General features: G+C 44.8%; 2 protein-coding genes and 1 long non-coding RNA gene across 4 annotated transcripts in view; 1 reads left to right on the plus strand and 2 right to left on the minus strand.

The window, feature by feature from the left end:
- Nucleotides 1–5,104, minus strand: part of PLEKHH3 (pleckstrin homology, MyTH4 and FERM domain containing H3) — a 42,225-nt gene extending 37,121 nt beyond the window's left edge. The window contains exon 1 of the mRNA XM_072111741.1: nucleotides 4,159–5,104. Within this exon, the coding sequence (XP_071967842.1) occupies nucleotides 4,159–4,296 (138 nt within the window). The 5' untranslated portion in view covers nucleotides 4,297–5,104. The remainder of the gene's footprint in view (nucleotides 1–4,158) is intronic.
- Nucleotides 5,105–7,784: 2,680 nt separating this feature from the next.
- LOC140064651 (uncharacterized) lies at nucleotides 7,785–27,141 on the minus strand. Its single transcript, XR_011847791.1, has 4 exons — nucleotides 26,899–27,141; nucleotides 22,147–22,345; nucleotides 20,078–20,269; nucleotides 7,785–8,561 (listed from the first exon to the last, which is right to left on the minus strand). It is a non-coding gene; the product is annotated as an uncharacterized lncRNA (long non-coding RNA).
- Nucleotides 18,835–23,701, plus strand: LOC140064650 (uncharacterized). Of its 2 annotated transcripts, XM_072111742.1 has the most exons (6): nucleotides 18,835–21,011; nucleotides 21,530–21,657; nucleotides 22,164–22,399; nucleotides 22,658–22,746; nucleotides 23,285–23,427; nucleotides 23,519–23,701. In XM_072111742.1, the coding sequence occupies exon 1, from the start codon at nucleotides 18,845–18,847 to the stop codon at nucleotides 20,858–20,860; it is 2,016 nt and encodes a 671-aa protein (XP_071967843.1). In that variant the 5' UTR covers nucleotides 18,835–18,844; the 3' UTR covers nucleotides 20,861–21,011; nucleotides 21,530–21,657; nucleotides 22,164–22,399; nucleotides 22,658–22,746; nucleotides 23,285–23,427; nucleotides 23,519–23,701. The 2 variants fall into 2 exon arrangements, with proteins under 2 accessions (XP_071967843.1, XP_071967844.1); XM_072111743.1 differs by lacking the exon at nucleotides 23,285–23,427.
- Nucleotides 27,142–27,567: the final 426 nt, after the last annotated feature.

A 27,567-nucleotide genomic window follows, 5' to 3' on the forward strand; every position in this document is an offset into this window, starting at 1 on the left:
TTGTCATTGCAATAAAATGATTCATTATTCGTTATCACGTGAACCCTACCATCAGACAAAAAAAATTACGATTTCTTAATCTTTCGCGTTTCATGAACGAATGTTTACCCTATTATACAGTACAATAGCTTTGCACTGAATTCTGCACAGTGAAAGCAAATAAATGTCCAAAGTACATCCCGAGATCCTGTCTACTTTAACATGTGTGTGTTTACCCGTACGTGTGCTGCAGGGAACGGGTTAGAAGTGCAAGGCCAGCAATCCTACAGCTCAGAGGCAGCAGATGAAGCATGTGGCTCTCATTACTGGGGCCGCACCGCAGGCCAGATACTGAGGGGCTTTGTTACTCCTCTGAGAAGCCAGGTGCTGACCATCCATTGTGAAAACCAATATTGAAGGCTTGCATTGATGAGCAAATTCCCAGATCCAGCCCAGCAGATTTCTTTCCCAGAAAATCCATTCCTTTATGACAAGTATATGCTGGCAATATCACAGAAGACTGGCCATCATTCAGAAGCCATTGTAGGACTGAAAACCTAAAACAGGGAAAAATCAATAATCCTGTTTTCAAGGAAAATTCTTAATTTTGGAAACATTACATGACAGGACTGAGCGTCCATGAATTCTTACCCTACAGGGCGGATATTGTATGGTGCTGGATTAGAGGTCAGCACTGTGGTAGATGAGGAGTGGTTTGTACCCTGAGGCAAAGGATAGACCGAGAGTTGTTTGGGACCCCAGGCAGTAATAGTCAAAAGCTCTTTTACAGTTAACAGCATTTATACTGTGTAATCATAGCCCTTTTATTACTTCATTAAGCACTTCCATGGGAACAGACAGGGTCACAAACACAATGCATCTCAGACAGGTCAACTACCAAATCTGTAATGGTCAGCAACCTTTTATTAAGGCAGTAACACTTGTTCCATGTTTCCACTTACTTCCATGGGAAAAAAATTATTGTGACCCATGCACATCAATCCCCTATTGCCCGGATCCCCTATGGCAGTGGTGGTGAACCTGGTGCCAGAGGTGGCACTCGGAGCCTTCTCTGTGGGCACCCACGCCATCAACCTGCACAGAGGTCACCATCGAGGACTCCTCCTACAGTCACAGGCAGCCCAGAACGTGCCATGTTCAGCACTATTTTAGAGTGACGTGAAGTACAGGAGGAGCAAGGAGGAGCAAGGAAGAGCTGGATTATCATTGAAGCCCCTTCTCAGGGCCTGTGATTCATCCTGTTAACGGGACCTTAGAGGGAAGCTACAATAATAATCCAAATTTCTCCATCTTGCTACTGTACTGTTGTCTTCAGGACGCCAATACGTTCGAAAATATGTGGCTTTCGGTTGTAGTTGGGGCATTCAGTCTCTAAAAGGTTTCCGATCACTGCCCTATGGTCTCTACTTCCTAATACCATCTCAATACATATAAAGTGTCTACCAAGCCACGCAGTGAGTGGAGTGGGTCAATTACTGCCAGGATTTGCCATAGTAGAAATTCCCTGATTTAATAACAAAAGATGATGTAACCACCAGTCCATAAGGACCTGTGGGTGGTTTTGTTTCCCTGATAGGTTCCCTTTAAGAGGTAAATCAGACAACCGTGGGTTGGCCTGTGAATAACAGACCTACAGAGGCTGTAATTTCCCGCATCAACCATAGTTGAATGGACTGGACTCTGACCATCATAGTGATATACAATAAACTGAGCTCCTTCTTCCCCATAACTGCAGGTTTGTGATTAATGGACAATGGCCTTGTAAAGGGACCTAAGCTAAAATAGAGCCGTTCCAAAGAGAGCAGCCATGTTGTTTTAGAGTACGGTTTTGCCTGTGTAAGATGCAACACATAATTACTTGGAAACCTGCAGATGGAACTTTTTCTGGTACAGATGCACAAAGGATCTGAATGCCTATGTATCACACAACTTATTCACACAACCAGGGGCGGCTCCAGGTTTCAGTAGGCCCCTGGGCGACAGAGTTGACCCGTTGGTGGTATTAAAAATTCTGAAACTAAAACATTCTCCTAGTTTATCACACCAAACAGACCCCTCATGGTTATTTTATCAGAGTCCCCCTCACATGATATGGATTCATTAGATACAGCTCCAGCTCACCCCCATGTACAGCCTTATGTGGGCCCCCCAGGAGCTCTGGGCACCGGCACTTGCTCTGGGCACCCAGTGCTGGTGCCGTCCCTGCACACAACTTCTTTTTCATGGCACATACAAAAACCAAATTGAATATGGTCATTTTTCATGGTCAGTGTTACAAAAACACAAATACATGCATTGAAGGTGGACTGCCAATAGATTTCATGGTATATTTAAAGTATAGGATCCAAGTTGAGACCCATAAAAGTATTTTTGGATGTTTACCTGCCGCTTATCTTCTTGAATCCAATAAGGATTATTAGGTAGTTTGCCATAGAAGATTTCTTTATTCTTAGTTAAAAGGTCTAGTACCAATCTGGTAGTAGAGCACAGATCATTATAATTATATCTTACTATACTAATGTACTATATCTTACTTTGCACTAAGAAGCGCATCTTCTCCTCTTTTTCCTCAGTTTACTTCACTGATAGATTTCATGCTGATTCAGTGCCAAATTCTGTCAATTCCACAGTGTTTGGAGCTTTTTCTCACATTCAAGCTTTTTTATGTATTCTCTCTTATTTTATTACAGAAGCATATAGGGGCCCTGATAGTTGACTTCACTTCACAAAGCCTATGGCACCTCACATGCAACTTTTACACCTTGCAATATCTTTCATGTTCTATTGAAAGACTTGGCGGCTTTCTTCCAAAAACAGTGCCATGGTTTGTGCCGGTATTGTGGCTCAGCTGTATAGAGATGAATGGAGCCTAGTCACAATACCTTGGTCTGGAGGAGCTGTTTTTGGAAGAAGGGGTTAAATGGGAATTTGAAGTTGCCCATGTGTGCCAATTATATATGACAAATATTGGACAAGGTAGATTTTAGTAACCAGTTGACTGACATGGATTCTCATCTTACATCTGTACATACCTGTCACTCTATAGATTCTCTAATGTCAACCTACGGATTAATGTGGATTTTAAAGCCAGATAAATCCATCACAGAAGCAGAAGTCACCTTACAGTCTGCACAGGATTATTATAGTTAACCCTTACTTTCCTCGTAAGGTCAACATCACCAGGGCCCTGCTGCAATGAGGCGAGTCCAAGCAGCAAAGGGTCGATATGCAAAAGCAAAATAAACAAGCAAAAAATGTTGTAACCTTTACTGACCCTATCATTAAGATACACAATTCTGCACTACAAGTTATTCAATAAACCTCTGTACTCTTGCGCAACGAGTGCATACAACCCCGATGGTGGACCTGCCTGATACATGTGAATATGTATGTCCCAATGCTATGATACCTGGAAGAACGTACCCTTTATACTACACCCACAGTGAATACTGCCCGGGGCAAAGTAACAAAACTGTAAAATGTAGCAACACTCAACTTGGCAGATTTCCCGGAATGGTTGTCATAGTAACTGCAGTTTAACCTAAATAAAGTTTACGTAAATTCATTCTACAGATGGAACCCAGCTGCAAGATTATGAAGGGGACCATACATGTAACAATGTTTCTTTTTGCTCTGGATTATTACAAAAAAAAAAAAAAAAACAAGTGTCTCATAAATAAACTCATCTTCTGTAATTGTAAGCAATTTTCCTAAATATCGATTTATGGGATATCATCTGATCTGATCTAAATTGACCTAACAGATGAATGGATTGAATTGGGTTGTATGTGAGCCTTTGGGCAATGGTGACATCATGTTCACCAGTCATGATCTCCTTTATAAATTTACAATGCAACCGAGTATCTATCTTACCACATCTATACCCAAGGTCAAAAATCGAGACCCCCCCAATCTACCCATTAAGCACGCTTTCAGGCTGTTAGACTGTTAAATCATTCATTATAGACCAGCGGCTATTACATGTATTAATAATTCATAGGCAGGATTCAGTCATCTACAATTTGTAAAACCGGCTTTGACAACTTAACTGCAAGTTTTAACTTAATCTTCAATACGATTTCATGGGATATTGTTCATAAAGTACATATAATGACAGGAAATTATAGTCTTGTCATGCACAATGTAATGGACACTTACATTTCTGTTGGTCATCTGGATGCCAGGACTGCTCATCTCAAATGATTCCTCCTCTTCCTCTTTCTCCCCATATTCTCTGCCCAGGAGGGTAAACCCATGCCTGCAGCAAACCCACCACCAAAATCCTTGTAAAGGCATTCAGAAGGGCCCTCCACCTCTCTGCCCCCACCCTGTGCTTTGGCTTAGATGGTTCACATCTGACAATCTTCAACCCCCAACTGAGAATAAAGACTGCAACAGTTTCTGTTCAGTCGGATACAATATTGCAGTGAAAAGATTAGGGCCAAGAAATCCAAAAAAAGAGACCACACTGTGAAAAGAGCAACACTCGCAGTCAGTTGTTGTGCCAATGGATCTGAAGACGCTTCTTAATCCAGATTGCTTGAAGATCAAGTAGAAGGATCCAGGGTAAGGAATGATTTGATAAGCCAGAGGTGGGCAGAGAACCCCCCCATGTGAAAATGATCCGGATTCGCAACCGGAAGAACAGGACACTCTTCTCTGTGCAGTCACAGTCTTAGCTTGGAAGGAGGGGTCTTGGCATCTGGTGGTGCCCACATCTGCAGCCACCACAGCCTCACAACTGGCAGCAAGGCATGAGCTCACCCCAAAGAGGACTTCACAGTTTTAGGTGTCTATTAGATAATAATCCAAAGCAGGATTGCACATCAGATTATGATAGGATGAGACAAACTCTAGCTGCAGATACAGGTTGAAGAGACCAGATGTATAAGTCAGGAAGTGCACAGTCGCTCTGTACTTTTCACTTGGATAACAGGATCTCCCTAAAATCCATAGCATAAAATGAGACGTAAGAGTATTTTATGTAGAAGAAGTAGAAAAAGGAGAGATCCACATGAAGACGTGACTGCAGCTGTGTCTGTGACTACTTCCTGATGAACAAGGAGAGAGAAGGAAAAGAGTGGAGGGAGAATTAAAGGGAGGGAGGAGGGAGTGACGGGGAGAGGCTGCATCTCTTGTACATTATACAGGGACATAGACCATGTGGAGGGGGATGGGATCCACTACTGACCAATCTCACAAAGTCTATGGATTCAGGAGGCCAATGGCAATGCGGAGGTGTGTCAGCAGGTTGTGCAAAACCCTCTCTGACTCTCCAGCTTGTTGCATCATGTGCCCCTTGGCAGAGCACAGGGGAGGTGGAGGAGCCAGCTGCAGGCGCAACTGCCCCTCCATTAACCCCTTGCAAGTCCCAAATAACTGAAAATGCTGACTGTACATGAAATTATTTATTACTCTATAGTTACTATGGTATAGAACTATAGATCCCAGCATGTCCCATGTAACCAGGATAAGGATCATATACTTATGATCAATCCCTTTGTACATTAGCGAAATGGTGATTGCTCATTGAATAGTTCCCCTTTAATAGGAGGAATTGCTTCCATAACAATGCTCGGAAGCCACAAGGAAATTAAATTCCCTTTGTCTTCTTCGTGGTCCATCAGCGGATCCAGCTGTTTAATGATAAGCTGTGCCAGCTCTAAACAGGTTGCTATATAAACATGGGCTTGTTTTCTGCTGAGATACGTAATTAGGGAATCTCCTACTATCAAGCCAGTTTGGGAGGTGGGTGAGGGGTTTATGGGGGCCTACGCACTATTTGTACAGGTCATATACAGTATGCTATTGATCCAGTCCATCCGGTCTAAAGGGTGAAAACCACCAAAGGAAATAATGGGGCAGATTTACTTTCCCGGTCCTGTCGCGATCCCGCGGTGCGTTCTCCGACGAGGATTTGGGTCTGCCGCGATTCACTAAGATTGTGCGCCCAAGTTCCTGCAGGTGTCGCTGCTGCGCCGAGGACCGCCGGAGCCCACCTTCTTCTTTCTGGTGTATGTGAGTGCTTGATCTTGCGACACAATTAGTTTTTTAAATTCCGCAGTTTTTCCCGAATCCATTGGGTTGTCCGTCAGCCACGCCCCCGATTTCTGTCGCTTGCAAGCCGATGCGCCACAATCCGATTGCGTGCGCCAAAAACCCGGGGCAATTCGCCGCAAATCGGAAATATTCGGGACGAAAGTGCGGCGTTCAGACCCTTAGTAAATCAGCCCCAATGGGGGTCATTTACTAAGGGCCCGATTCGTGTTTTCCCGATGTGTTACCCGAATATTTCCAATTGCGCCGATTTTCCCTGAATTGCCCCGGGATTTTGCCGCACGCGATCGGTTTGTGGCGCATCGGCGCTGGCATGCACGCAATGGAAATCGGGGGGGGGGGGGGGCATGGCCGAATGGTAACCCGACGGATTCGGAAAACCCGTCGCATTTAAAAAAAAAAAAATTGGTCGCACGGGCCATACTCACATGCACCACGATGAAGACGATGAACTCTGGGGCACCCCGGCGGACTTCGGCGCAGCAGCGCCACCTGGTGGACATAGGGCGCAGGACCTTCATGAATCGACGGAAGAACCGAACGCTCGTCAGAGAAGCCGCGAATGGACCGGGTAAGTAAATGAGCCCCAATGTGTTGTCTTGTCACTTTATATTCTTCATTCACACTCTGGAAAAGTTTACAGTCATTTTATCTTTTCATTTCTAGCCTATGTGCTCCAAGCCATAGGACACAGGCATACCTTGATTTCATGAGAGCGTCACATTGCTTGTACCCATGTAATCTTATATATAACACTCCTGGCCTAAAGGTAAAAATCTTAAACATTAGCATTTGCTTTTGCAGCATTTTTCGGTGCAGTTTTGCAGGTGAGCATGGTAAAGAAACAGGTTTCACCTGTAAAATCACATGTTCATTGAAAGCCTCTGCAAAAGCACATACTATTTCTATACGTTGCAACCGCCGGTCAGTGGCCCATGAAGCGAGAGTCTAATTGCGCGATTTTCACTGACCAAATATGGTCAGAGTTCAGTTCTGGTGCGATCCCACCATCCGTTTTTTTTGTAGTCCCAGCGTCATGATAGATTTTCACATCTCTGAGCTACTTCCTTGAGACACGTGTGAAAAACTGACAGCGGCAGGTGGGGGATTTATCAAGGCTTGTTCTGGCGTGCAAATACCTGGTGCACATCCAGGTGGGTGCAAAACTGACCACAGTAGGATGGTATCCTAGGGCAGTTAGTTTTTTTTCACGATTTTTATCAAGACTTATACTGGTGTGTACCTTTCTAAAGATTCAATCCGTGAGCCTTTAACCCCTTTCCATCACCTCCATGCCAAAAGGGGAAGGGAGGGGCATGGAATTGGCCGAACTGGGCCACAGAGTCGGCTGGCACGGGATAGGAATGCCCTGCTCCAGTACTTTAGCTGTAGTATGTGCCAGTTCCTGATGCAAATTAAAGCACAATTCTATGCCAGGCAGAGAATTATCTGGTTGTGCAGCGGAAAAACTAAGTTGCAGCTAGCATAATGTGCCAGTGCTTGATAAAATCCCTCCTTTACTTCAATGGGCAAGTTTAACACACAACTCAGATCAGAGCATCAGTGCATCTAATAGTGTAGAATAAAAGATCAACGGACTGTGAAAAATATCCGACACATGCATAGCACAATAGTCTATCAATGAGTTTGAGTTCTGTCCGAGTGTTGTCAGATGTAGACTTGGACAGCACTCTCACAAAAAAAATCGTATGCAATCCCGTTATCCACTCTGTGTGATGTGAATACTAATAATTCTTTATTTATATAGCGCCAACAGATTACACAGCACTGCACAGAACTTGCCAAATCAGTCCCTGTCCCCGATGGGGCACACAATCTAATCAAGCTACCGGTATGTTTTGGAGTGTGGGAGGAAACCGGAGGACCAGGAGGAAACCCACACAAACACGGAGAGAACATACAAACTCTGTATGTTATTATGTTCAATCCGCAATGGTTGTAAAAACATATTTATATACCAATATGACTTACGCTTCACCTAACTGTGTCTCTAAGAGCTTCAAAAACAGGCATAGCAAAATTGAACTGAAATCCCCTTAAATTTTTGAGCCGCAGCTTTACAGACAAGTCCCTACATGTTCCATGCATACTGTTTGCCCTACATTTCAATTGTATATCACATTAGAAAGCAGACGTATTGTACTTTTCACACATCGTCGTAGCCTTAATACGATTAACAGAGTCATCAATTGTTTTACAGACTTTAATAGGATCAAGTTCTTAAAAAGTCAGAATGGCTTCCTGAGACTGCACTTTTCTCCTATAAAACAGAATAGGATTTTCCAGTCCACCCCACAGGCGGCTTGCTCTGCACACTAATTGCTGCATATCTTTCAAAGGAATCCTTTACTTTCAAGTCTGGATTACGCTCCATATTGATGGGACTCCAGAGACTTCTGTAGGATCAACAATAGGATTTTATGGGAATTCCTTAATCCGAGCCAAGGCCCCGTTGGTTTTGAGATGTGGGAAGGGGCTAACCACTGTAAAGAAACCACAGATACCTCAATATTTGTTAACTACATGTGAATGCACTCAGTTGGCAATGTCATAGACAGTGAAATCCATCGTGTTTAATAATTGTACCAGATATATTTGGGGAAAATGTAAAATTAGATGTGGAACCGGAAATAATGTTCAAATATACGGTACTTTATAGTTTATACTGTAATAGATAATGTATGTACTCGAGTATAAGCCGATACCACTAATTTTACCACCAAAACTGGGAAAAATATTGACTCATGTATAAGCCGAGGGTGGGAAATGCATTGGTCACAGCCACCTCCCCCCCGGGATATAGCCAGCAAGTCCCCAGTAGTATATAGTCAGCAAGCTCCCAGTAGTATACAGCCAGCTCCTGTAGTATACAGCCAGCCCCATGTAGTATACAGCCAGCCCCCTGTAGTATACAGCCTGACAGCCCCCAGTAGTATACAGCCAGCCTGTCCCCATGTAGTATACAGCCAGCCCCCATGTAGTATACAGCCAGCCAGCCCCCAGTAGTATACAGCCAGCTTGCCCCCAGTAGTATACAGCCAGCTTGCCCCCAGTAGTATACAGCCAGCCAGCCCCCAGTAGTATACAGCCAGCCCCCAGTAGTATATAGCCAGCCCCCAGTAGTATACAGCCAGCCAGCCCCTAGTAGTATATAGCCAGCCCCCAGTAGTATACAGCCTGCCAGCCCCCAGTAGTATATAGCCTGCCCCCAGTAGTATACAGCCTGCCAGCCCCTAGTAGTATACAGCCTGCCAGCCCCCATATAGTATACAGCCTGCCAGCCCCCATATAGTATACAGTCAGCCAGCTCACAGTAGTATACAGCCAGCCCCTAGTAGTATACATCCTGCCCCCCCCCCCCCACAGCGCTTAAAGAAAAAAACAACTTATATACTCACCCTCCGATGTCGGCGGCGGCTCCCTGGTGTCCCCGATGTCGGCGCGTCCCGTCTTCTTTCTTCCCTGCGGCCCTTCTTCTTTTGTTCTGTAATGGGTGCGGCCATGTTTTCTTTTAGCAGGCGCATACTATGAGTGTGAGTATACAAGTTTTTTTTTAAAGTGCTTGTAATAGACTCGTGTGTATTATTTTGTGCTGAAAAACTCGGCTTATACACGAGTATATACGGAAACTGGGATTTCTGCTTTCCTCCTCTCAAAAAGGATGATCATGATCAGGGGGGTAACTAGGAGAGGCTGGGAGAGGGACCCCCTTCCTCTTAAAAAAAAACATTTGTACACACACGTTTATACAATTCACACATTTATACACTCACATATACACACATTTCTATACTTATATATACACACACATTCTCTACTCATACACTCACCTTTAAATATTCATACACATTTGTGTATACATTAATATAATATGCATTAATATACATGTATACACTAATAAGCACACATTTATATACCCATAAATACATTTAAACACTAAAACCGTATTTACACATACAGTATGTACACATCAAATGTGTATACATACTGCATATATACATACATATATAAAGTATATATACATCATATCAGCTGACGGCACTGCAGAGGTGTTGTGGCAGCCCTGGTTGTGTGATAGCAGCCTTCAGCTTGTCCGCCTCATTGGGTCTGGTGTCTCATTTTCCTCTTGACAATACCCCATAGATAAACTCTGGGGTTAAGGTCAGGTGAATTTTCTGGCCAATCAAGCACAGGGATAATTTGGGTATTAAACTACATATTGGTACTTTTGTCAGTGTGGTTGGGTCCCAAGTCCTGCTGGAAAAAGAAAATTCCATCTACAAAAAGAAGTCGGCAGAAGGAAGCATGAGGTGCTCTAAAATTTCCTGGTAGGCGGCTGAGCTGACTTTGGTCTTGATAAAACACAGTGGACCTACACCAGCAGATGACATAGCTTCCCAAACCATCACTGTTTGTGGAAAGCTAATACTAGACCTCAAGTAGCTTGGGTATGCACTCTTCCTCTAGACTCTAGGACCTTGATTTCCAAATGGAAGTTCTTTTTCTCCTTGACCCCCGTAAGATGCCTCTGGCGTTGTCTATTGGTCAGAAGTGGCTTGACTCATGGACTGCAACACTTGTAGCCCATGTCCTGGATACTTCTTGTCCACTCCTTTTGTATTTTCCCCAACTTTTTAAATGCCCATTTCTTAACAATCCTATCAAGGCTGTGGTTATCCTAGTTTCTTGTGCACCTTTTTCTAGGACACTTTTTCCTTTCACTACACTTTCCATTAATTTGCTTTGATACATCACTCTGTGAACATCCAGCTTCTATAGCAATGAACTTTTAGATAAGTGCTGGTGTAAAGTGAGGCATCTTCTACATACAGAGGGTCCTATCGCACAAACCCCTATGTGGTCTAACGTTCAATATTCAGAAATGAACACACTTACACACTTCAATCAGTGGCTGTCCAGAGGAGTTTTCAATATTGTTCATCTCTTTGATGGGGAGCCTAAAATCTTTTTATCAGATGAGAGAAGAACCTGGTCTATCTACCCATACCGACATGGTACGGCGGGCAATATGTCCATCAAAATAGATGGACAAATGGCCCATTGAAAGAAATAGTAGAGCATTAGAAATGTAATCATGTGGTTTTGATGTGTTTTAATGGCACAAATGTGCTGTGGAAGAGAAGCAAAACACTTGACTTACTATTGCTCATAGGATTCATACTATAATGGTTCAGATTACTTAATTAATATCATTTCAAAATAATTTAAGAACTTTTAAAATTGAAATAATAATTTTAAATCTATCATTGGTAAAATTGACTACAAAACTGCTTGTGGTAAAGATTTGTGTAATAAAGGAGTAATTATGGGGCATCTGTAAGAAGATCCTAACTCAACTACTTTAATAATGTGTGTATCGTATATCAGACCTTTTGGCTTTTTAAAGGCCTACATGACATGACATGACAATAGAATTGCCTTTCCGTGATATGCGGAAGACCCTTAGGATCACAAAGTTGACCCAAATGTAGAAGGCAGCAGTTGTGTATAAGAGACTCCCAAAGAACATTATGGGGCTCATTTACTAAAGGTCCGTCGGAGGCATTTTCGTCAGGTTTCCCGACGATTTCCGTTATGCACCGAATTGCCCTGGGATTTTGGCGCACACGATCGGATTGTGGAGCATCGGCGCCGGCTTGCACGCAACAGAAATGGGGGGGGGGGAGCGTTCCGTCAGACAACCAGACGGATTCGCACGAACCGCAGAGTTTAAAAAAGAATTTGTGTCACAAGATCAGCACTCACATGCACAAGGAAGAAGCAGGTGAACTCCGGCGGACCTCAGGGTAGAAGCAACGGATGCAGGAACTCGGGCGCACGAGGTTAGTGAATCGCGCCAGACCCGAATCCTCATTGGACATCGCAACAGGACCGGGTAAGTAAATGTGCCCCAATGGGAGCAGTTGTGGGCAAAGTGGGGCATGTATAGTCTGCAGTGGGGGAAGATTAGTAGGTTGACCATACACATTTGTAGAATATTCTGAGGTTATATCTGATAACTTAGAGTTTAGGACCTTTGAGACCTTCAACCTTCAAACAGAAAAAAGACAGGAAACTGCAGTGAATGCAAAACCACCAGGAGAACCACAGCAATGAATTTTGATATTGGACTTGATAAGGGATCTCATGGCCATCTAAAGATCTACACAATGGGGCAGATATAAGCAAGTATCTTACAGCAGAATTTTTGTGTCTCTTTTGTGTATTTTGTAGGACAGATTAATAAGAGGGGTTTAGACAGCTTGATAATTTATTGGCGTAGCGGATCTCCAATTTTTAATTATTTCCTGCACCATAGGGGGAATTAGAGTGGATATGCACCTATATTTTAGACCTTCATAAATCTATGTAGCATATAAGAATTTACACAGTAATTGCAAGAGTTAATTGTCTGAAGAGAAAAGTGGAATGGATTAGATCAATCATACAATAAAAGTCGCAGTTTTGGAGCAAATCGGTAGCTGACAATTTGGAGACGTTTAGAAGACAGAGAAGTGTAGTAACTGTAACAAGATATCCTGCTAATACAATGGGGTTGGCCTTCCATGATACCCTAGGGTCTTTCTACCACTAAGGTATCTCCCAATTCAAAATTGGGACACTTCCATGCATAATAGATGGTCGGTAATGACCAAATCCTGTTATACATATTAAATATTTCAATAAAAAGGAAGTTTCTTGTGTACACGGTACAATGCCAAAGGACAAACTGCAGAATACAAGCACAAATGTGATAAATTATACATATGTATTGTATGAAAACAATGCAAACATTTCCCCCCTAGATATTAAATAACATTACACAGCACATTTACCTTAGCGTAAAACAAGCCACCTGGCACATAGCTGCCACTCACATGCTTTCATGTCACAAAAACTAATTTCAATGTAAACTTCTCATGGTGATCGATCTGTTTAACCTCATTCTGGCTGCCTACTCTCTTTGGCCTGTAGGCAGGGCAGGTATTAGACTCTTGTTTCACTTTTAGTATTGTTTTAACAAAAATAATGAATTGCAAAAAAAAAATTATGCATAAAAATATAAATGATTACATAGTTATATGTGTCACAAAAAAAATATTGGTGGAAATCCACCTAATATAATTAATGGTCTAATGCATGAACTATACATAGCATATAGGCAGGGCTGGCATTAGGGGGGGCATACTGGACATTTGCCCAGGGCCACTGTCTTAAAGGGCCCCCCTGCATGTAGCCTTTTGTTGGCAGAGGATGTATTGCTCTTTTTATACCCCTTGGTTGAATGCCCGGGTGAAGCTGCTTATCACCTATCTCTGTCTATATATCTATCATCTATCCGTCTAGTTATCTATATCTTATAATTTGTCTATTTCCTATCTATATATCAATCTTTCTTCTATCTATCTACCTATCTCTCGTATATATCTTCTATTATCTATCTAGCTATCTAGATATAATGCACTTTAGATTTCTGCATCTATAAATCTATCATTTATCTATAAATCTGTATCATCTTTCATATTTATCTTCTATCACCCATCTACCCATCATCTGTCTATCTCTGAAAAATGTCTCCTACAGTCCCATATTACAAATCGCCTAACCATACTACTGTTATTATTGTGCAAGACTGTTGCAGGCTGTGACTGTTCATAAAATAGTTTTAGTTTGGGGCTCCGCTTTTAGTTTTGCCCAGGGCCTCACTTTGTCTAAAACCGGCCCTGGATGCCATGGGATGATGTCGTTATCTGCTGGCATCACAGCTACAGGGGAAGATGAAAGGAGGTTAGCTGCTGGGGAATGGGGACAGGTGAGTACATGGTGTTTATTTATTATTTTATTAATTTGAAGCAAGGAAAAGAGGATGAATGGGGAGTGGCATAATATGAGGGGTATGAGAGGGGGCCACCACAAGGGGGGAATAAGAGGGAGCCAACGATATGTGGGGATATAATAGGGGGCACACACTAAGGGGGTATGAAAGGAGGCAACAATATGGGGGTTATGAGTGGGAGACAAAATAAGGGGTGTATGAGAGGGGGGGGGCACAATATAAGGGAACGATAATAGGGGCCACAATATGAGAAGGAGATGGGGGGGGCACAATATGTGGAGATGAGAGGTCACAGTATCAGGGGGAGATGGGGGGCCACAATGTAAGGAGGAGAAAGGGGCTTAGACAGGGAGCCACAATATTGGGGTTAGAGAGGGGGCCACAATTTGGGGGAGTATGAAGGGTCGCCCATAATATGGGGGGTGGCGGGGGGTATGAGAGGGGGATTAAATTATGGAGGGCATGAGAAGGGGCATACAATATAGGGGCAGTAGAGAGGGTCCACAATATTTGAGGACATAACTGGGGATGATGATATGGGGGGTATGAGAGGGGGCGCAATATCAGGGCTATGTGAGAGGCCCACAATATGTGGGGTATGAGAGAGGGCCTACAATATGGGGGATATGAGTGGGGGTCCAACATTTGGGGGTATGAAAAGGGACCCACAATAGCGGGGGTATGTGAGGGGGTCCACATTAAGGGCTATTAGAGGGAGCAACAATATGGAGGGTAAGAAGGGCCCAAAATATTGGGCGATGAGAGGTGCTTACAACATGGGGTGTATGAGTGGGGTGACATGTTCACAACATTGAATTACATTTTAGATACATCTGGAGAATCTCCTTCCTAAATGCAGACTCCTCCCTGATGTCTGAATGCAGGCGTGTTTAGATTTAAATTACAATTACTACTTACCAAACACAAAAATTTAGGTATAAAAACATGTTCCGCTTTTCAGGAGGAGAGTCTCCATATGCCCCCTAAAACGCATTTTAAAACACAATTAAATCGCATCTTGTGCATATGGTCTTAGGCAGCGTTCACATTATGGCCCAAACTGCACTTTGTATCGCAAACACTTCTCAAATACATGTATAAGCAGTTTGCACTGAAAAGTATGTGCAAAGTTCATCAGAAAACTGGCTCAAGGACCTTAGAAAATGTGGGCCTATGGGGCTCATTTACTAAGGGTCCTTTTTGCGCCGCATTTAACAGGGGATTTTTGGCGCACGTGATCGGATTTTGGGGCATCGGCGCCGGCTTGCACGCAATGCAAATCGGGGTGCGGGCCGTCGGGCAACCTGACGGATTAGGACTATGCGCGGGATTTAACATTTAGAATTGTGTCTCAAAACACGCACTTACAATCACTGGGAAGAAGAAGGTGAAATCCGGCGGACCTCGGCGGGGAAGTGACAGATGCCGGAACTCGGGCGCACTAGCTTCATGAATCGCGCTGCACTACATCTTCGTCCAACCATCCGAATCGGGGATCGCGACAGGACCAGGTAAGTAAATGAGCCCCTATGTGTTTTAAAACACATTGCAAACACATTGGGAGAAACATCCGTGATTTTATTATCATTAATACTGATGTGTTTTGGGATGCTTTTGCCTGATATATTTGCTGTGCCTTTCAAAACACAATGAAAATGTATTCTGCGTGGTCTAAGAATATGCAGGTAATATTTCCATTTCCAGCAGCTGGGACCCCAGAATCAATGGAACCCTAGACCCCCAGTCCGACCCTGAGTGCAATACAATCCTGCAATATAAATCTATATTTCACAGTTCTTCTGCTTATTACACACCTCTCCAGGAACAATACCTAGCACCGGCCGCAGTCTATATGGTACCCTGTTTCCCAAAAATAAGACAACCCGACCTAGCGCACTTTTATTTGGAGAGTTATAAGGATGTTAGAGAAAGTGTTGACATGACGGTCTTTAAATATAAAATATTGCTTTTCATAAATTATTGTACATGGAAATATTGGCACAAGACTTTCTTGATGGAATTCAGATGTCTATGCTGATGTTTTTGATGACATGAGCACAAAATATTACTAAATATAGATAAGACCTAGTGCAGTGGCGAACCTATGGCATGCGTGCCAGAGAGGGCACGCAGAGCCCTCTCTGCTGGCACACGTGCCATCTCCCCAGTCTCATCAACGATACCTACGCAGCCCGGTTCACTCCGATGCCTGCCGGGTCCCAGCGCTCTGTTGACCGCTCGGCCCCGGTGTCTTGCTGCCTGATCGTTCGCGCCGACGTCTGCGCAGCCCCTGCTCACTGCCTGCGGAGTCCCAGCGCGCCGACGTCTGCTTGGCCCGCCCTGCTGCCTGCAGAGTAGCGGGGTCCCGATGCCAGCTTGTCCCCGCCCTGCTGCCTGCAGAGTCGCGGGGTCCTGATGCCTGCTTGTCCCCGTCCCGCTGCCTGCGGAGTCCCGGCGCCCCATGGAGTGTGCGCTGTGTGAGTGGAGTGGAGTGTGCGCTGTGTGAGCGTAGTGGAGTGTGCGCTGTGTGAGCGTAGTGGAGTGTGCGCTGTGTGAGCGTAGTGGAGTGTGTGCTGTGTGCGCGTAGTGGAGTGTGTGCTGTGTGCGCAGTGTGAGTGGAGTGTGAGCAGTGTGAGTGGAGTGTGCGCAGTGAGAGTGGAGTGTGCGCTGTGTGCGCAGTGTGAGCGGAGTGTGCGCTGTGTGAGTGGAGTGGAGTGTGCGCTGTGTGAGTGGAGTGGAGTGTGCGCAGTGTGAGTGGAGTGTGCGCAGTGTGAGTGTGCGCAGTGTGAGTGTGCGCAGTGTGAGTGGAGTGTGCGCTGTGTGCGCAGTGTGAGTGGAGTGTGCGCTGTGTGAGTGGAGTGGAGTGTGCGCTGTGTGAGTGGAGTGGAGTGTGCGCTGTGTGAGTGGAGTGGAGTGTGTGCTGTGTGAGCGTAGTGGAGTGTGTGCTGTGTGAGCGTAGTGGAGTGTGTGCTGTGTGCGCAGTGTGAGTGGAGTGTAAGCAGTGTGAGTGGAGTGTGCGCAGTGTGAGTGGAGTGTGCGCTGTGTGAGTGGAGTGTGCGCTGTGTGAGTGGAGTGTGCGCTGTGTGAGTGGAGTGGAGAGTGTGCTGTGTGAGCGTAGTGGAGTGTGTGCTGTGTGAGCGTAGTGGAGTGTGTGCTGTGTGCGCAGTGTGAGTGGAGTGTGAGCAGTGTGAGTGGAGTGTGCGCAGTGTGAGTGGAGTGTGCGCTGTGTGCGCAGTGTGAGTGGAGTGTGCGCTGTGTGAGTGGAGTGGTGTGTGCGCTGTGTGAGTGGAGTGGAGTGTGCGCTGTGTGAGTGGAGTGGAGTGTGCGCTGTGTGAGTGGAGTGGAGTGTGCACTGTGTGAGTGGAGTGGAGTGTGCGCTGTGTGAGTGGAGTGGAGTGTGCGCAGTGTGAGTGGAGTGTGCGCAGTGTGAGTGGAGTGTGCGCAGTGTGAGTGGAGTGTGCGCAGTGTGAGTGGAGTGTGCGCTGTGTGAGTGGAGTGGAGTGTGCGCTGTGTGAGTGGAGTGGAGTGTGCGCTGTGTGAGTGGAGTGGAGTGTGCGCTGTGTGAGTGGAGTGGAGTGTGCGCTGTGTGAGTGGAGTGGAGTGTGCGCTGTGTGAGTGGAGTGGAGTGTGCGCTGTGTGAGTGGAGTGGAGTGTGCGCTGTGTGAGTGGAGTGGAGTGTGCGCTGTGTGAGTGGAGTGGAGTGTGCGCTGTGTGAGTGGAGTGGAGTGTGCGCTGTGTGAGTGGAGTGTGCGCTGTGTGAGTGGAGTGGAGTGTGCGCTGTGTGAGTGGAGTGGAGTGTGCGCTGTGTGAGTGGAGTGTGCGCTGTGTGAGTGGAGTGTGCGCTGTGTGAGTGGAGTGTGCGCTGTGTGAGTGGAGTGTGTGCGTAGTGTGCGCGGCGTATTACCAAAATGTTCATACTCCTCCTCGGGTAAAAATACTCCTCAAAAATGCTGAGAGGAGTATTTTTACCCTTCTGTAAAAATGTTAGTGCAACCTCTGATAATGGTCTTTATGCTATTTATGTGGTTGTAATGGTGGCCTCATGATGTCACAGTGTTATTTGTCTCTTGTATAGTGGTATTGTGGCGCTATTGGACTAAACTGCTGTGTTGGCACCTTGCAATAGAAACGTCGCCTTTGGTTTGCAGTTTGGGCACTCAGTCTCTTAAAGGTTTGCCATCACTGACCTAGTGCCTCTTTAGGAGCAAACATTAATATAAGACACTGGGGCTCATTTGCTAAGGGTCCTCGGACTATTCCGACGATTACTGATTTGCGCTGCATTCAAAAGGGTATTGTGATGCACGCGATCGGATTTTGGCACGATCGCGCTGGCTTTCATGCAACACAAATCGGGGGCGGGCCATGGGCCTATCCGACGGATTCGGATTGAGCGCGGGATTTAACATTTAAATTGTGTCACAAGACAATGCACTTACATACACCGGGAAGAAGAAGGTAAACTCCGGCGGACCTGAGCGGGGAAGCGACACATGCAGGATCTCGGGCGCATGATCTTAGTGAATCACAGCACAGTGCATTATCGTCGGACAACGCACAGCAGGGATCGCAACAGGACCGGGCTAAGTAAATGTGCCCCACTGTCTTAATTTCAGAGAAACACAGTATATTACACAGCTCCTTCAGGGTACCAAAAGTCATAAATCTTAGGACCGACCTGATCCCCTATCACCTGAATGAGGTGCAGGCCAGTAAATCCTCTGACAAACAGTTATCACCTGCCCCATCACATCTGCACTGGACAAAACAGCTGCTATCAACTGCCACAAGAAAGGGTTAATATTTTTCTGTGTGTATTGAAATGACGTTGTCTTGTTTACCATGACATCACTGGATTCTGAAAACATGGGACACACCCAAGATAGCCCTCATCTCATTGGCTGTTGTATTGTGATATCACTTGCTCTTATGACATCACGAGGCTATATAAACCCGGAACACAGCTACACACACTCAGGCTCCATTTTGGATTCTTTCCTATTGGATTATTTCCTCGGAGTGCGCTTTATTTTGAAGACTTTGGGTTTTGGGAATTGGGTATTTTTGGGGAAGGTGAGACGGAGAGGAGCATCGGTGGCTCCAGAGATGTCGCCCCTTTCTGGAGAGAAGGAGAGTGACATGAAGACGCAGAGCAAAGAGACTTATAGACCAAACTCCTGCTGTACGGCTGAGACCCCAAGCCGCCAAACATCCACAGTGAGTAGTTCTCTGTTTCTCCAAGGCCATGTCCCCTCAATCCACACTGATGGAGAACAGAAGAGAAAAATTGAAGACCTGATTGAGGCCATGAAAAAATTAAAAATTGCTGAAAATGGAGCTCCTCCATCATCTAACAAAATAGCTAGGAGTGACCGCTCCAGAAAAGCTGAGACCTCAAGCTGCAGAACATTTACAGTGAGTAGTTCCCTGTCTCTCCAAGGCCAGGTCCCCTCATACCATCCTAACGGAGAACAGAAGAGAAAAATCAAAGACCTGATTGAGGCCATGAAAAAATTAAAAATTGATGAAAATGGAGCTCCTCCAGCATCTAACAACATAGCTCCTCAGGGTCTAGCACCCTTCTTTCTTCAGCAGAAACTTGCCCAACTGGCATCAATGAAGAACAAAAATACTAGCATGGAGAAGGGAGACAACACTAAAAAGGAGAGTAAGGAGACTGATGGACTAAACAAGAAACCCATCAACAGGAGTGATCGCTCCAGAAAATCTAAGACCTCAAGCTGCAGAACATCCACAGTGAGTAGTTCCCTGTCTCTCCAAGGCCAGGTCCCCTCAAACCATCCTGATGGAGAACAGAAGACAAAAATCGAAGACCTGATTGAAGCCATGAAAAAATTAAAAATTGATGATAATGGAGCTCCAGCATCATATAACACCATTGCTCATCAGGGGCTCCAAGGCCAGGACCCCTCAACCGATGCGAAAAGAGGACAGAAGAGAAAATTTTCAGACCTTGATGAAAATATTGTATCACGTTTCATTTTCCACAAGGAACTTGGCAATGGGTGTTTTGGATGTGTCTACCTGGCATCAGTCAAGAACAAAAATACCACCATGGCCATTAAAGTAATCGCCAAGAACCAAGTAGACAACTTGCTGCAGGAGAGCAGAGTGTTGAGGCGCACATCTGGAAAACCTTACCTGTGCAGTGCCTTTGCAGCCTTCCAGACCAGATCTTACGCCTTCCTGGTCATGCAGTATCTCCCTGGTGGCAGCTTGGAGGAAGTTCTGGAGGCCAGGGGACCCTTGGATGTTAATACTGCCGCCCTATGTACAGCACAAGTCATCTGTGGTTTAAAACATCTGCATGAGATTGGCGTAATTCACCGGGACCTAAAAACAGAAAACATCCTCATTGACCGCCACGGCCACAGCAGGATATGTGACTTTGGGTACGCAGCAGAAAACGTCTTTGGAGCCATGACAATCTTTGGATTAGCCGGAGCCCCATACTACAATCCGCCTGAGATGCTGACTGGGAATGCCTATGGTTCATCTGCAGACTGGTGGGCATTCGGAGTGCTGCTATATCGACTCCTGACAAACAATTTTCCCTTCACTGGAGGGAACAATCTCCTGCAGTATCGGCAGGTGGTGTTAGAGAAGGAGCCCACCTACCCCGATCATCTTAGTGATGAGGCAAAAGACATCTTGCCAAAACTGCTTTGCAGGGATCGCCACAGACGTCTAGGTTGGCACGGTGACATTCGGCAGCACCCCTTCTATAGCGGCATTGATTGGGTGAAAGTAGAAGATAAGACTATCAGTCCACCTTTCCCACCTGCGTTGGACCAGAACAATATCTCTCCCACAAGCCAGCCCTTGGATCTGTCCTTCTTACAAGATGAAGAAGATGAGGACTGCCAATCAAATGCCGACCACATCCCTGACTTTTCATTTGAGGAGGATTATTGGCCTCTATAGACGGCCATAATTACATACCAAATCTGACCGCCGAGTGTCAAGGTGATACAAGGGCCCCACCCATAATCACTGGAGGCAGCGCCATTATTATCATCATCATCATCCAGTGCTGCACGTGGATGTGGGATGCCAAGCAGCCATCACCATGCAGGTACAGGACTCTGCTGCTTTTATACTTTTGTGCTTCCTAGTGATAGTTTTGTTTACTTCTGTGTCTCCTATTCCAGCTGTTGCCCATTGCAACCAAAGTTTTTTTTTAGCAGGAGAAGCCTAAAAAGTGTAATATTTGCTCTTGGTTGCAAATGGAAACTGCCCCATATACTACTGTATGTGCTGGTCTTGTACTTCAGGTCCAGTCTGTTTCCTTTCTTGGTTCCTTGTTATAATTGTATATTGTATATAATGAGAGGAAATCCAGCATAGGCCTCATTTATCCATTGTTACCCATAACAACCAATCACAGAGTAGCTTTCATTTTACTACAGCTAATTAAGAAATGAAAGCTGAGTTCTGATGGGTTGCTATGATAACTGAGGCCCAGTTCATATTCTGTACGCACTGTTTGTGGCATCCATCTTGTGTTCTGGAATCCTCCATTTTGTCATGCTCAGTATTTGTATATGTATATGGTGTCATTTACCATAAACTTATCTTCTTATTTCTCCTCAGATTTCAGAGAATCTCCAGGAAGCTGAATCCTATCTCTGCGTAAACTATTCAATGACGCTACCGACCATTTTCTTGAGACATCAACTTGAGTACAGTCTCAGCTGAGACCGCAGCACAGTAGATTACTGGTGAGTGTGGTACATATATACTCATATATAGTTATATTCTTGAACATAGGGGCAGTATTATAGTAGTTATATTCTTGTACATAGGGGGCAGTATTATAGTAGTTATATTCTTGTACATAGGGGGCAGTATTATAGTAGTTATAGTCTTGTACATAGGGGGCAGTATTTAGTTATATTCCTGTACATAGGGAGCAGTATTATAGTAGTTATATTCTTGTACATAAGGGGGCAGTATTATAGTAGTTATAGTCTTGTACATAGGGGGCAGTATTATAGTAGATCTATTCCTGTACATAGGGGGCAGTATTATAGTAGTTATATTCTTGTACATAGGGGGCAGTATTATAGTAGTTATATTCTTGTACATAGGGGGCAGTATTATAGTAGATATATTCTTGTACATAGGGGGCAGTATTATAGTAGATATATTCTTGTACATAGGGGGCAGTATTATAGAATATATCATCTACCATATACCAGCATACATACCTCTCTCTCTCTTGTAGAGCACTTTGAAAAAGAAGGCAGACATTTGCCTTGTCCAGTCTGGATTAGATCCGCACACTGTCCTTGTAGTCAGGAAGGAGGATTATCTTGGTGCTGTCATTAGGAGTATAGATGGAAGTTCTGGATCCACCGTTGTCCACCGCTTCCTGGACTCCAGCCTCTTCTCTCCCTCTCAGATCAGCTACAACAGAGAAGAGATGATGGAGAGACATAGGTTCAGCGATGCAGAAATCACGTAAGGATCAGACATTTGTTATAGGGTAAATAAGCCAACAATGGCTTGTCACAGCCTCGCCCATGTTACCCTAAACAGAAGAATCAGTATAGGGGCGCATACATCTCAGTAACATCTGATGCTCCTGTTGACACAAGATTTTTGGGGTCATCTCAGTGTTGCAGGACGTTTTTCGGTCACTTCCAGCATCTGAGGATTATTGTACAATATTAGATGATCAGATATTACAGAGCTTTTTATCTCACTCTTGTCTATCAGGCAGCTTGTCCGTGCCGATGTCAGGAATGCTGGGAGCTGTTGACTGTCCATTCCCAAAGCCGGGAGATTCTGCAAACATTTTATAAAAGGTAATGTAGGATACATGAGATCTATACTGCTAGTAGTATCAGAAGTCTGTCTCTCTATAGTACTGGTCTATGGGAGTATGTGGGTATGTGGCAAGGGGTGTAAGGAGACGGCTCATAGGCTGCGCCCTCACCATACAGACCAAGTGTTTGCTGCATTTTGGAGTCTCAATAGTCCGGATCTGGGTATTTCCTGGTTTGTGCCATAAATAACTTATCTTGTCATTTTGCCACTCATAAAAATTGAAAACAAAAATTGGTACCAAAAATGGTATCAATGTAAACACTATCTCCTCCTGCAAAAAACTGGCACATTACACAGCTCCATATTCTAAAGTATGAAAAAAATATCAACGTTAGAATATGGCAAAATTAAGCCTTTTTATCATACAGTTTTTCATTTTTTTTAAAACCGAATAAAACCTGTATAAATTTGGTATCCCCTTAATTGCACCGACCCAAAGAATAAAGAGGTGTTTGTCACCCCACACCCTGTTGAATCTCTGTTAAATAGTTCTTATCTCCTTCTTGCTCTGCACAGGACGGAAAGCTCTTGTCTCACAGATCAGTCGCTCTGATATAAAGAAGTCCTCCGCACAGATCTACTAGAAAACCTCCCGCAGCTCTGCGCTTAGGAATGGAGTATCGGATCTATGACATGATCGTGGCCGGGCTAGTGGACTGGTGAGTGGTGGCATCAGAGGGGTTACACATAACATATCGTGTCCTATTGCTTTATCCATTCGTGTACTTATGGGGGTCTTCTCTCTTGCAGCGTTCCTACTCCTTGTGGGACCCTTCTCCACCTCTAGGACACATAGCCCCGCACTCTCACCATCCCTGTGCCTTACAATTCACTTTCCTGCCATCTGCGGAGCCGTGACAAGAGGAGCTGAACAGGGACCCCCATCATACTGAGGACTACAATGAATTTATGAGAATTATAATAAATTCATCTCATTTATTCATCACTTCTATGTCTGATGTCTGGATTATTCTAGATACGATTACCATCTGTGTGTGATATAGAGGGATGTGCTGTATGGGGGCCATGAGATACTGGGGTCAACACTACACCCACTATTCAGTAATTATGAGATGATTTATTAGTCCCCCCCACTCTGTCTGACTCTACATCTGCTACTGTGTATATAGACTCTACACATTGTATATGGCCAGCATTACACCTCCCCAGATATTGGGTCACTATATTTATTCTAGTGGGTGTTAATGGGTGTTGTAGCGGTATTACTTTAGTCACAGATAGAGATCATTTGGATCTGCCATGTGTCTGCAAGGCCTACTAAAAACGCCAAGGGGAATTTATTAAAGGGGTTGTCCACTTCCAGCAAATAATTGATATGGTTTGTGTAAGGAAAAGTTATACAATTTTTCAATATGCTTTCTGTATCAATTCCTCACTATTTTCTAGATCTCTGCTTGCTGTCCTTCTATAGGAAGATTTTATTTTTACTTCCAGTCCATAGAAATCTGACCATGGTCACACAGGTGCACGGCTCGTTATATCCGATTACTCTCTATGATACTAACGAGCCGTGCACCTGTGTGACCATGGTCAGATTTCTATCCACTGGAAGTAAACATTGAAGCTTTCTATAGCAGGACAGCAAGCAGAGATCTAGAAAACCATGAGGAATTGATACAGAAAGTATATTGGAAAACTTTATAACTTTGCCTTACACAAACCATATCATTTATTTACTCACAGTGGACAACCCCTTTAAGACTGACATTTCAGACGGGCAGTCTTAAAATCCCCCTCGCCGGCCCATATTTTATAAAAGGCTCCAGCTTAGTGCGCAATTTCGGCCAGGTAAGACCTACTTGGACGAGACCGAGATTTATTCTATAGTCTCCGTTCTTTTTCCCTGCGTGCAAGGTGGAAAAATTGCCAAAATGGCTGAAAATGGGAGATTTACATGTCTTCTGAGCCAGAAAACTGGGGTGAAGCAATAGTACGTTTGTATATGTTTTAATGTTTTAAGTAGCAACGGGACTGTGAAATATGGATTTATATTCCAGGACAGGGCTGCATTGGGGATGTGTCCTCACACTGCTATGCTCAGTGCTCTCTGCATTGAGCTGACTGCTGTATGGATCCTCTCCCTGCTTTGAGCAGATCTGTAGGAGGATTCTAGTTAAATACTAAGTTGGTCACTCAGAGCAAAAACATAACAGTTCAATGTTGAGAGCCAAGAGAACAGCAGTGTGAGGATACGCCACGAGTAAAATCAGGGTCGGACTGGCCCACTGGTGTGCTGGTGAAAGCCTTTTAGCCCTGCCCCCTGTTAGGTGTTGACACGGCCCCATGATACCGCTGGCTCCCGTGTCGGTACTTCAACTCTATCTGTGATCGGAGAGGACACAGGTAGACTTGAATAACAGTATGATGCATAAAGCTATTAAAGGGGTTTTCGCATGAATACAAGTTAGGCCCCGTGGATAGGGCCTGATCGGTGGGGGTCTCAGTGGTGAGAGCCCCACGGATCACAAAATCGAGTGGTCCCACATACCACATACCTTGTCGGACCACTCATCGCTCCATGAGAGTAATGGAGCAGACGGCCGCGCATAACCATTCTGCTCCATTCATCTTTATGGAGCTGACGGACATCGCCGAGCGATCCATTGATATAGCTTGTATTCGTGGGAAAACCACTTTAAATCTCTGCATCATCACTGATTCTCTGATGTAGCTGTGATGCTGGCTGTGCTTGTGTTAAGGGAGCGGCAAACTGGGCATTTGCCCAGGGCCCCTGTCTCCTAAAGTGGCCCCCTGCATGTGGACTTTTGTGGTCAGAGGATTTATTGCTCTTTTAATCCCCCTTGGTTGAATGCCTGGGTAAAGCTGCTTATCATCTATCTCCTGTCTATATATCTATCATCTATACGTCTATTTCCTATTCTATCAGTCCCATATTGCAGATTGTCTTACCATACTACTGCTTGTAAACTACAAAGTGTTATTATTGTGCAGGGCTAAAGGAGCCTCTTACTGAATGTGACTGTTCATAAAATAGTTTTATTTCAGGGCCCCACTTTTAGTTTTTCCCAGGGCCTCACTTTGTCTAAAACTGGCTCTGTATATTGGTTATTTAATTAAAGTAGTATTAAAGATATAATACTTATATGTAAATTTTCTTATGCGGCTACTGGGGCGTGGAGTAGCCGCATCTGAGGTTACAAGGCGCGGCTACTCCACGCCCCGGTAGCCTCTTTTCTTCTCCTACTCACAATCTTCGGCGCGCAGCTCCTTGTAGCTGGGCGCCCTTGTGCGACAATCCTGCTGTCTGCGCATGCTGTCTCTGCTCCGAAGCCGGAGCTGCACAGGTGCGGGCCTGCTGTTCTGCGCATGCGCAGACGGCAGGATCGTCTGACGAAGATTGTGAGTAGGAGGAGAAAAGAGGCTACTGGGGCGTGGAGTAGCCGCCCCGTGTAACCTCAGATGCGGCTACTCCACATATATCTCTAATAAAAGTTTCCAAAAAAGTGCGGGGATGTGAGGATTAGCCCTTAAATGGGCTATCCTCACGTCCTATTGATCCACCTACCACCCGATCTACCTTTATAGGTAGATTCATGGTGGTAGGTTCCCTTTAAGACCAGATACATTGATAGCATAGGCAGTGGAGATGGATCCTACAAAACCTTGAATTTATCCTGAAAGTAGAAGTATTTAAAGGGGTTTTCCCATGAACTAAAGTTAGGCCTTATCCACAGGATATTGCCTAATTTGCTTATCAGTGGGGTCTCAGTGATGAAACCCATCAGAACACAAAAATGAGGGGTCTCACGTACCTCCAACAGTCATGCGCGGCCATCTGCTCCATTAGTCTGACGGAGCGACGAGGGATCCGATGGAGGTACGTGAGACCCTATCGAACCCCTCGTTTTTGTGATCTGTGGGGGTTTCATCACTGAGACCCCCACTGATCAGCATGTTAGGCCCTATTCCGTGGATAGGGCCTAACTTTAGTTTTTGGTTAAACCCTTTTAAACCTGTCCTGTCACCACATTTGCACATATACAGCCAGTGACAGGTTCCTATAGAGCTCTAATAACTGATTGACACCTTCTTATAGCTAAATATTGTTTCCTTCACATCCCCATAAATCACCTTTTATCTTATATTACCTGCCATTGGAGGGGGCGTGTCCTGTTGATCCGGACCCTCCCATCAACTCCTCCCCATGCCTTAAGCCTTCTTACTGGTCACAGTTCATATCATGTGACCCGGGTGATGCGATCAAAGGTCCTGTGCCCTTTACATTTGCAAGATGTACCCCGTGTATGTATGTGATGACATAAAATCACAGCCGCCTCCATGGACTTCTAATCCTCCTCATCCTCCATGGAGACTGCTGTGATTACATACACACACAGTAGTCATCACATACATACATACAGTACAGTTACAGTTTGCTAATATTAGGTTGTTGGCTAAAGGACCTGAGATGATGTCACTCTGGTCACATGACATGAATGTAACACAAGGCAGAGCTGTCAGTCTATAAATGGTGTACGGTTAATTTAGAGCCCAAGAGAGGGAATAGTCAAAGCCAGAATACATGAGGGTTAAACCTTGAATTTATCTTGAAAGTAGAAGTATTTAAAGGGGTTTTCCCATGAACTAAAGTTAGGCCTTTTCCACAGGATATTGCCTAATTTGCTGATCAGTGGGGTCTCAGTGATGAAACCCCCACAGATCACAAAAATGAGGGGCGCAAAATATATTGGACGCTGAGCTGATGCCGGTTCAGCTCAAGAACTAACTAATAGCCGACACCCCAGTGTAACGCAAAC

The sequence above is a fragment of the Engystomops pustulosus genome, chromosome 6 (genome assembly GCF_040894005.1).
Source record: "Engystomops pustulosus chromosome 6, aEngPut4.maternal, whole genome shotgun sequence".
In the NCBI taxonomy this organism is placed as follows: domain Eukaryota; kingdom Metazoa; phylum Chordata; class Amphibia; order Anura; family Leptodactylidae; genus Engystomops; species Engystomops pustulosus.